At 34.4% G+C, this 11,273-nt stretch overlaps 2 protein-coding genes across 4 annotated transcripts; one reads left to right on the top strand and one right to left on the bottom strand.

Moving 5' to 3' along the window:
• Window positions 1–2,528: 2,528 nt before the first annotated feature.
• Window positions 2,529–8,989, bottom strand: LOC129235500 (uncharacterized). 2 transcript variants are annotated; one of them, XM_054869368.1, is made up of 3 exons: window positions 8,795–8,989; window positions 7,473–8,720; window positions 2,529–2,810 (listed from the first exon to the last, which is right to left on the bottom strand). In XM_054869368.1, exons 1-3 carry the CDS (start codon window positions 8,859–8,861, stop codon window positions 2,692–2,694), a joined length of 1,434 nt encoding a protein of 477 aa, XP_054725343.1. In that variant the 5' UTR covers window positions 8,862–8,989; the 3' UTR covers window positions 2,529–2,691. The 2 variants fall into 2 exon arrangements, with proteins under 2 accessions (XP_054725343.1, XP_054725344.1); XM_054869369.1 differs by lacking the exon at window positions 2,529–2,810 and adding an exon at window positions 5,792–6,790.
• A 1,039-nt stretch (window positions 8,990–10,028) lies between these two features.
• LOC129235501 (MICOS complex subunit MIC25) lies at window positions 10,029–11,273 on the top strand. 2 transcript variants are annotated; one of them, XM_054869372.1, is made up of 3 exons: window positions 10,029–10,117; window positions 10,205–10,357; window positions 10,544–11,273. In XM_054869372.1, exons 2-3 carry the CDS (start codon window positions 10,240–10,242, stop codon window positions 11,065–11,067), a joined length of 642 nt encoding a protein of 213 aa, XP_054725347.1. In that variant the 5' UTR covers window positions 10,029–10,117; window positions 10,205–10,239; the 3' UTR covers window positions 11,068–11,273. The 2 variants fall into 2 exon arrangements, with proteins under 2 accessions (XP_054725347.1, XP_054725345.1); XM_054869370.1 differs by having other exon boundaries at window positions 10,054–10,357.

Below are 11,273 nucleotides of genomic sequence, written 5' to 3' on the forward strand. Positions count from 1 at the left end.
GGAGTAGATGTGTTTTCCCTGCAGAGAAAACCTGAGCTAGTAAAATAAATTTCGTTTTCAGCACTGTTACCTTGTCACCAATCAAGGACCACTTCGCTTCTCATGCCTTCAGAATCTCAGACGGTGTAAATTTTCAAATTTCGTAAATATTTTATGGTGCCACTTTCGAATTTCAATGAAATTTGAATTTACCTATATTAGTATTAAAAAATTACAAAATTTTAGGTACATACATAGGTATATAAAACCGGCGACTTTAACAAGAGTTTACATACACACACAGTGGTTAATCTAGCATTCGAAATTTGAACTATCGATTTTCTTATTATGACAGATGTTTATTTTATAGTTGAGCATTTACAAAAGGGATCGCTTTTCGCTAAAGCAAAGTTCGCCTAATGGATTGGCAAGCGATTCGTTGCAAATGACCATTTTTACCTAAAAATTACATAAAGGGTGATCAGATTGGAGATACTTCCTATAGGGTTTGCTTGACAGATCACGCGTGACTACGGTCAAACTAAATATATAGTACATATAATATTTTTCAGCACTCATCGACATTTCATCGTGAAAAGACTTACGCCTCAACAACGTGAAATGTCCTTCGCGCGCTCTGGCCAACTTATGGTGTTCAGCGATGAGGCTCATTTTTGGCTTAATAACTACGTCAATAACCAAAATTACCGCATTTAGATTGAAGAGTAACTCGAAGCTACTCAAAAACAGCCATTACATCCAGCCGTTTGGTGCGACCTATGGACTGGAGGAATCATCGGCTTATATTTTTTCAAAGACCAGGCTGGCGCCAATGTAACAGTGAATGGCGAACGATATCGCGCCATGATAAACGACTTTTTGATGTCGCAAATTGAAGTCCGTGATCTCCACAACAACACAGCGCTGGTTCAACAAGACAGCGCTACTTGCCATACAGCCCGTGCAGCAATTGAATCAATGGATTTGCTGTATTGTTGTTTCGGTGAACAACTTATCTTTCCTCTCGGACCAGTGGATTGGCCACCAATATCGTCAGGTAGTTTTATTTGTGGCGAGTTTGCTTTGTGGATAAACCGCTTCGATTGAGGCATTGCATGTCAACATTATTAAAGTTATTCACGAGATACCGACCGAAGTCCTCCAGCGAGTCACACAAAATTGGTGTTTACGGATGGCCGAATTACGACGCAGTTGCGCCAAAAAATAAATATCATGAATGATTCTACACAAAACTAATAAACCAGTTTGAATTTTCGTTATTTTATTTCAATTTAAAATCCGATGCCTCTAAACTGATCACCGCGGCAATGTTATCAAACAGAATAGCCGCATTTAAAGTTCGAAAAATGCATAGGTCGTGTTGTTGTAGCAGCATAAACATTCCCCGAGCATATACGAGGAATGCCGCTGAAGTGACAATCCTTGGCCGGATATAAATCCGGGTCGTTCCGGTTACGTAGAACCGGCTGTCGTGGGAACGATTCATAGGTCGTCGTAGTCGTCGGGTGGCACCATTAGCCATTTTTTCGAAAATGTTAAATGCGTTAAACAATTTCCTATTTATAGCCTAATTAGATTCCAAACGCCAGGTGGGCCCTCCTGTATATAGTTGGCGTTAAGATCTTATGGTAGGTGTTTGGTCAAACTCTTTTCGCCTTGATTTTGTCCCATGGAGCAACTTACAGTTTTATGTCACCTCCGGACAGCACACATTTCTTAGGCTAAAGCGCAACAGCTGACAGAAAAAAAGAATTTTGCCAGAATTTTGATGTTTTATGAGCGGGCAATGAACCCGGGCTAACGGCTACCAGCGTGGTACTTAGTTTACTCAGTAAAACTACAATATTTAGTTATCTTTACAGAAGATGTGTCTTGTTCATTTTCATTATTACAGTTTTTGCAGTATTCATTTAAGTTATTCCCAGCTCTCCATGGAGGTCAATACGTCAGCGACGAGCCCCACAGGAGAAGGCTTGGATTTACGTAACACTTTGGAGTTTCTCCTTAGATTATATTCAGATCATATGAGTTCCGCCTCCATACGTAGTAGGGTAGAAGGTAAATTTTACTTTTCTTTTTTCATTTTAATCAACCCCTTTGTGGGTGGAATCTAATCATCGTTTCAGTTAATAAAAAAACAAAAAACTTCTAACTCATCGGCGACCTCTTTTCCGTGTTTGCTTCCTAGAAACACAAATTAAGCCTGCAGAGACCTAAGTGCAGACGCTATTCAAAAGAGTTCTGCATTTTTGATCCGCCCCGATTTCAGTCTAGGTACCTAAAACGCATTGTGACGCGGGACAATTTACAGCTCCTAAAGCACCTAAAAGCCAAACGAAGAACAAAAAAAGGAGAGAATCCTTCAGATTTCCGAAGATGCTAGATTTGGCTGATTTTTTTACATGAATTCAATTAAGCACACAAACACTTACATATTCATTTTCCACAATATTTATTTGTCAGTTTATTATAACAGTACACCAGTAATTATATATTTTTATGTATAATACAAAAATCGCTTTATCACACAAATCAAACACGATAAATCAATACAAATCAATAGAACAATGAATATGAGAAGTTAAAAAAAATCGAAGCAAAGCAGTGATAAATAATGAACACGTATTTGGAGTACAAAAATATTATTGCAATTGAAAAATGCACCAACGAAATTTGAATTTATTCGGCACTTTATCTTCTAAAACCAAAAGTATTGCATTTACACAAGCGCCTCTTGACGGCTTCCCGTCTTAAAATTTTACGTATAATTGCTTTGCATTGGGTCAAATGGTTTTCGTGCAGTTGCTGTACTGGGAAAGGAATAGCAATTTTAAATATATTTTATATTTAATTTTGCTTGTAAAATATTATGTAAATAAAAAGCATAAAATATCTTCAATATAAAAAAATATTTACATTTATATGTGTGTACACAACACAGCAGATTCGCAAAAAAAAATATTTTCTACATTATAGGGAATTCTGAGAGCCTTATTCTCCAAAAATTAAATCAATTCGAAATATCTACTTCATGCAGCACAATTATGTGGAGTAACCTAATTTTGTTATTTTTTTAAAAACTATTCTAATCTTATATAATACATATACATTTTTTTTTTTAGTATTAAATTTCTTTTGGAATAAAACATTTTTGCAAAAAACAATTTCGTAATTTCAAACATATTTGGAAATTGACTTTTTTTGGCCAAAAATAAAATTTCAAATCTGACTTTTAAAAATAATAGTCAAGTATATAAATTAAAATCTGGTTTTTATTTTTTGGTCGAAAATAAAATTAAGATATGACTTTTTTTTTTGTCAAATATATAAATTACAATCTGACCTACTTTTTTTGTCAAAAATAAAAATTGAAATCTGACTTACTTTTTTTTGTCAAAAATAAAAAAAAAACTCTGATATGTTTTTTGTCAACAGTAAAACGAAAATTGGACTTTTAGTTTTTTAGTCAAATATATGTATATTTAAAAAACTTGCCCTTAATTTTTTCGTTTTGTAAAAAATAAAAATTAAATTTGACTTTTGTTTTTTCAGTCAAATTTAATGTAAATTAAAATCTGACTATTATTTTTTGGTCGAAAATAAAATTAAGATATGACTTTTATTTTTTTTTTTTGTCAAATATATAAATTAAAATCTGACCTACTTTTTTTGTCAAAAATAAAAATTAAAATCTGACTTACTTTTTTTTGTCAAAAATAAAAAAAACTCTGATTTGTTTTTGTCAACAGTAAAACGAAAATTGGACTTTTAGTTTTTTAGTCAAATATATATTATATTTAAAAAACTTGCCCTTAATTTTTTCGTTTTGTAAAAAATAAAAATTAAATTTGACCCTTGTTTTTTCAGCCAAATATATAAATTAAAATCTGGTTTTTATTTTTTGGTCGAAAATAAAATTAAGATATGACTTTTATTTTATTTTTTTTTTGTCAAATATATAAATTAAAATCTGACCTACATTTTTTGTCAAAAATAAAAATTAAAATCTGACTTACTTTTTTTTCAAAAATAAAAACAAAACTCTGACTTTGTTTTTGTCAACAGTAAAACGAAAAATGGACTTTTATTTTTTCAGTCAAATATATATTTAAAAAACTTTCCCTTAATTTTTTGGTTTTGTAAAAAATTTAAATTAAATTTGACTTTTGTTTTTTCAGTCAAATTTAATGTAAATTAAAATCTGACTTTTATTTTTTGGTCGAAAATAAAATTAAGATATGACTTTCAGTTTTTTGTCAAAAATAAAAACTAAAATCTGACTTAATTTTTTTGTCAAAAATAAAAATTAAAATCTGACTTTTTTTTGTCAATAGTAAAACGAAAATTGGAGTTTTATTTTTTCAGTCAAATATATATTTAAGACTTGCTTTAAATTTTTTTTTTGGTTTGACAAAAATAAAATTAGAATCTGACTTCTATTTTTTCGGTTAAAAAATAAAAGTTAAAATTTAGTTTGCATTTGTGTTTTTTTTGTTTTTGTCAGAAATAAAAGGTAAAAGGACTGCGTGTTAGACTGTATAATTTTAGGAAAATATAAACTGCTTTTTTTTGATCGACGAAATAAAAGTAAAAGCTGGCTGTTTTTTACCATTATTTTTGAATAAAAAATATGAAACCTCAAAAAAGAATCTACATTTTTACAAGTTTTATTTAAACCAACATCTAGGCGCGTCTTTCGAAAAACGTGGTTTGTAGTTTCTATTTTACTAAGCTTCTGTTACTATGGCCACTGAACACCGGAGGAGTGGGTAAAGTCGTTTTTTGTTAGGTTGTTTTAAGTGCAGGCCATGTAAAATTTGCTTTTTGAATCGGCTATAAAAAAAAACGAATTAATATTTTTTCAAACTTTTATTTTTATTTTGAAGATTGAACATTGTCATTTATGAATGAAATATAATATTGTTCAAATGTCTGCCACGACTAGCTTTACAGTAGGCCATTCGATCAACCCAATTTTTAAGCACATTTTCGATTGTTTGGGCTCCAATTTCATGAATGGCAACTTCGATTTCGTTTTTTAAAGCATCAATCGTCTCTGAATGGTTCGCATAGCATTTGTCCTTAACGGCTCCCCACAAAAAATAGTCCAACGGGCTTAAATCACAGCTCCGAGGCGGCCAATGGATATCGGAATTTCGGCTGATTATTCGGTTTTCAAAAACGGTAGCCAAAAATTCGAGTATAACTTTGGCAGTGTGACAAGTTGCACCGTCCTGTTGAAACCAAATGTCGTCCATGTCAACCTCTTCAATTTTTGGGAACAACTCGTTGAGCATGTCACGATAATGTTCGCCATTTACTGTAACCGCGGCTCCTCGCTCATTTTCGAAAAAAAAAATGGCCCGATGATGCCGCCAGACCAAAAACCGGACCAAACAGTGACTCGTTGTGGATGCATTTGCTTCTCTACAGTAACGTGTGGGTTTTCTGAGCCCCAAATCCGACAATTTTGCTTATTGATGTAGCCACCGATATGAAAATCAGAAAGAAGAAGACTCACCACTTTGGAAATAGGTTTTCAATATTTCCCAATTTTGTTCAAGCGTATAGCGTCCCATTTCGTAAATGTCAAACCTTTAAGTAATTTATGAACACATTTGACATGTCATTTGTGTTACCATTCTCAAAAAAATAGGTGGTTCAAAAAGCAAACGTTATATGGCCCGCCCTGTAAGAGGCCAGGCCTTGAATGCACCCTGGCTGCTTTCACTTTTTGAAGAAAATGTTAGAAAAGTTGACAAACCAAATAAAGAGAAAAACAATAATAAAATGAGTTCCAAAATACTGAAAAGTTTATTTTTCTTTAATTTCCATTGATGATTGAGTTTTATAGGTAAAGAAATTAATTAAATTTTTTTGTTTTTCACATGCCTTGATTAAACAAATTTTACCAAAAAATAGCACCGCTTAAAAATGAAACTTCGCACTATGAAGTTGCCGAAAATGGTTCAGTGTGAACTATTAGTTATGCATTTTTTTTAACAAATAAAAATTAAATCCCAAATTAATAAAATATTTCTAACTTGAAAGAAAATATATGGAAATTTTTTGATGAGTTGTAAGAGCTAAGTGTGAAAAAACGACTTAACAAATTGACACTTAAATACATACAAATGTATCTTAAGGTTTTACTACTGGCCTCAAGTCAAATGGAAATGGAAAAGATATACATATGTTTGTTTGCAGTTTTTACAGCAAAAGATTGTGCTCATGAAAATTTAAGCGGAGTCTCTGCATTGAGTCGACAAAGCATTATATTTTGTTATTTAAAAAAAAGGTATAAAAAAGCAAATTATTATTTAAATCAAAAAAGATATTCATCTCAAATAAAGCTTTTTTACGTACTACTGCAACTTTAGAGCTATAATTCGCGAGTACTTAAGTATAAATTAGGCTCATTTTTTGCCCAGTCAATCCTGAATTTTTGATAATTCTCGTATACATTTGCACAAAACCAGCAACACTAATATTTTTCTGTCATATAACAATAAGGCTGATTCTAAAAAATTACTTTCACTTTGAAGTGAAGGATAGGCATAACAAACAAATACTAAAATATTATCATAAAGTTTAAACCTACGCGTACTTTTAGAAATATCCAGACTAATAATTTATTCAAACGGCTTATTTTAAAAAGTGTAGGAAGGTACTTATGTATTATATCGTCTTAATCAAAATAGTTATCAGTCAGCTATCAGGATCAACCCATGTGCGCTGCCTTAGGTAAGGTCGATAGTTTACTTCCTGTTATACGATTGACGATCGCGATCTGCGATGGCAAAAAAAAATAAAACATACACACATATATGAATGCAGTTGTCATTGTTATTTGATATGTTTACTAACTTAGAGACTGTAAATTAAATCAGATAGCAAAGTTATTCGGGAAATATACTGAACTCCAAAACTCCAAAAGTTAATTACACTCGTTCCCCATGACTGCTTTTATCGCACATGAAGAGCAAGATTTGTCTCGTGAGACCCATGCCACACTGCATAACCACAATATGGATATTGGAGTAGATTAAACTTCTACTTATCTAGAACAGAGCCAGCGTTTATTTTATATCTGAAGAATGCGCGCACTATACTAACCAAATCTTCACTTAAACCACCCCCTATAACTCGATGAAGAGAATCAGACGATTAACCGGCTCGCAGTGATTTTGAAGAAATCAGCTGATTGGCAGATGTAATAGATGTGGCAGCGGTTTGTTTACAACAAAATTGAGATTGTGTCGGCGATATAAGGAAAAATCAACACAGCCAATGTAAATGTTACTTCGTTGATATTGGGGGCGACTGATTTGAAAGGAAGAATACAATTTTGCTGCCATATCCCCAATGGCGTAACAGCCGAAGTTACATTTCTTGGGACGGGCAAACCTTCTAATCTATTATCCTTACCCCCTCTCTCGATTTTAATATATTTATTAGGAATCATTACTTACAAGTGTAGGCATCGCTCGAGGTTGGATTGAGTACATGTGAACTAGCATGCCTTTTAATTTTTGGCGCAGAAACTGCTGCATTGGTTAACGTAGTCGGCTTGCTATCACGCGTAGTTGTGGATGTTGTTTTCGTTGTTGCTGTTTTACCTAATGCGGCCGTGCCAGTAGATAAGGTGGTTAAAGTTTTAGTGGGCATGGAATTGTAGCGTTGAAAATTGTTGCGTGATTTATTTCCTTGCTGAGTTGCTTGCAAAATTACTTCGTCGAGGGAGAAAAAACAGTCATCAGACAAGTCATCCTCAAGGAATTTCATATAGAGCGATGAGCGTTTTTCCTGTCGCTCTGAAGCAGGTACTTCCTTTGACAACTTTAGGTTTCCTAATTCTAAATCACTTTTCTTTATTGACGAACTATTTGTATCCATTCCCGATGCAGTAACTTCTGCAGGGGACTTTTGGGTTAGCTCTACGATTTTGGATTCTACCTGTTGTGTAGCTTGCAGTAATATACCGTCAGAGTCGGAATCATTAAAGAAATCACTCAAAGTGTCGTTGGCATTAGCAAATGCATCACCGATCGCATGTAAATCAGCTACCGTTTCCGACTGCACTGGTGCAACTTCATGATTGGATATCGTTTCAGGTTTTTGGGGTTGTGTTTGCGATTGTGTCTTCTTTTCAATATCTCGCCTTCGACGTTTTTCAGCTTCACGCAGTTCTTCTTCTAGTTTTGCGCAGCGTTGCTTAAGCAATTCATCTGCATGTAGCTTTTCGGCACGCCGCATTTGTAGCTCACGTTTTCGGCGCTGTTCTTCTTTTCGCATTTCATAGGCAAAGCGATGGTTATGTGATTCGCTACGTATGCGTTCAATAGCATTTATTACCTCAGTACTACTGGAACCAGCTGAAGTGAAACTACTATCTGCCGCATATGCAGAGTCTGGTGTAGAGACAGACGTTTCTCTTCGTTCATCTACAGATCGACGTCCCCATTTCCAACCGACTTCTGGGCTGCCTGATGAAAGTGTCTGTGAAAGTAAATAACTAGGCGAAAAGCTAGCATCGAAACATTTTGGCGAATACTCCTCAATGCTGTCATCTAAATTGATTTTCTTGTGAGGCGGCGTACATTCGATGCCACCATCGGAACTTATTGATTTAGGTGTCCTCAAAAGATTACTATCATTTTCATTAGTGTTGTTGGCAATTGCTGCAGACCGCGTCTTTGTTTGCGGAATGTGGGGTGATGCTGACGGTCAAATAAATAGTAATAATAAAAATTCGGTAAAATATCTTGTAAATTATTTAATAAACGTGTCATACCATCTCCTTTCTGACGTCGTCCCAAAGTTAGCGAACCTCTCTTCTTTAGTCTGGGGATGGCCTCCATGCTCGATTACTGATTTTCAAAATTTAAATCAAAAAAAGGCATTCTACCAAATGGCTGGACGAATTATTTAATATTTTGTTTAAAAACAAACTTGAGCGAAATTCGCGGCAAACAAACGTTCTCCACAAATAAACGGAAGAGGAATGAAAGAAAAGAAAACACAGAAGGAATGCGAAATCAGAGACACCAAAACAAAAAATCAACAAGCCGAGAAACGAAGGCGAATCCATTCAAGGTGGTGGCATTCAATCAACAACAACATTTTTTACATCATAACTGTCAAGGCAAAGAGAATAGAGGAATGGATATATGAAAAATAAAAAAAATCAATATAGTCGCGCATTCGCAACACAGCGACTTTTTGCCATTCCGTTTTACTCACATATCTAAATTAAAGGCTATTGGAAGAAGAGGAAATCCACTACTCCAATCACACAACCTTCTACAGATACGTCTTGCACGAAACCTTCCTGTAAGACAACAAAAACTTAAGATTTTTAATGCAGCAAATTTATAAATGTATATTTGTATATAGGCGCTAGATTTTCTTTTTTAAACACAATCGCAACATTGCCAAGACATTCACTGAAGATGCGCAATCAATTAACTTCCATTCCTCTCGTTTGTTTATTCGCAACATTGAACTCAAAGCAGATTTTTAAATCTTCAGAAGAATGAAGATACAAAATAAGCCCTGCGTGTGCGGAATTTAATATGCAGCTTAATAACCGATTTCGATTGTGTTTATTTGACAATGAAAATAAAAGCTGCGTATTTATATTCAATAAGTTATTTGATTTCTTAGGTATTTGATATTTAATAGCAAAAAGCAGCAAAAATTACAATATATATACTATATGCCTGGCACTTTTAACTGTGATCGAAATCGTATGAGAAAATTAAATTAGTCAAAGATTACTTATCTGCTATGCGGACCTTTCCAAATCCAAATTACAGACAGAGTACAGGCTTGCAAAAAATGCCCACACACGTAATTGCTTAAGATGGAGTTTATTTCATACATATAGTACTGGAAGAAATCTGTAACTAAGATGACAAATAGATATATAAACGCAGGATTTCTATTGAAATTATTCGATTCGCATAATTCGGCAACTCTAAAGTATAAAGCAGGCGAACTATGCATGTCTGAATTCGCCTTGGTTTACGTTCCGAAAAACAGCTGATTATGACTTTTGTCGTGCGTGCACCCGTTCAAGTTTGCCTTCTTATATGTGGATGGGATATTTCGAATTGTATGTGAATAAAACACATTTTATTACCTATTTGCTACCATTTTTGCCTATGATACAACTAAATTAAACCTATTTGAACTGAAATAGTTTATCCGGAGAAGTGGTAACAGAATAATTATAAAATGGGAGCGGCTCATTCAACTGAACCTCGATCAGTGTCGATGGATAACCCGAACGCTGGAGTTATCGATGTTTCGGATGAAGTTGTGCAACGTCTGAAGAAAGGGATAAGTAAGCAAGGTATATATGTAAAAAGTATTCACGGCGAAAAAAAGTACAGAAAGATATTAACTAGAATGGAAGGCTTTGTAATACTTGATAATTGTCATATTCTTTGATTATGCAACCACAGCAAAACAAATTGTGAATATAAAATTGTAATGAAAACTTCAAAACCCGGCTAACGAAATCACCTTATATTTGCAGCCAAAGAAAATGCAGCTTCTGCTGCAGCAGCTTCGGAACCACTACCACCACCTCCAAAAAAAGAAGTGCGCCCCGTACCGGTAAAACCTGCTGCAGCACCAGTCGTGCCACCGACAGTGGTTTATCAGGCACCGCCAACAGTTTACGTAGCACCAAGTGGTACAACAATTACCGCAGCTGATATGGCACGCCAAAAAGAGGCCGAACTGAAACAAAACGATGCTATGTGGCGTCAGCGTCTGGCCGATCTGGAACAAACATTGAAGAAGACGAATGTAATCATGGAAAAGGAATATTCATCAGCTGTCGAAGATGTTCGTCAACGTTTTGCAACAGCCCCTCCGATACATCAACTGCCACCATGTCAGGAGCTTAAGGCACAAGTAATCGCTTGTTATCGCGCAAATCCCGGCCAGACATTAAAATGTGCCAGTGAAGTAGCTGCCTTCAAAGAGTGTGTCAACTTGAATCGTATCAAAAAACTTGATGCGGAAGATACAAAGCCAGCGGCAAAAGCAGCCTAATTGACGTACGCAACTTAAAATGGATTTAGTGTTTAATAGAGAAGTTTACATTTTACAAATCACTGTGCTATCAACTTTTTTAATTTTCCTTTTCAGTAAAATAAGTTTAAAGATATTAATTTAAAAAGTTTGAAAAGTTGTCAAAAGCTATGTAAAGTAAATGAAATCCGAAAGCAAATTATAGTCTGAAGACATCTACACATCGA

The sequence above is a fragment of the Anastrepha obliqua genome, chromosome 1 (genome assembly GCF_027943255.1).
Source record: "Anastrepha obliqua isolate idAnaObli1 chromosome 1, idAnaObli1_1.0, whole genome shotgun sequence".
NCBI lineage: Eukaryota > Metazoa > Arthropoda > Insecta > Diptera > Tephritidae > Anastrepha > Anastrepha obliqua.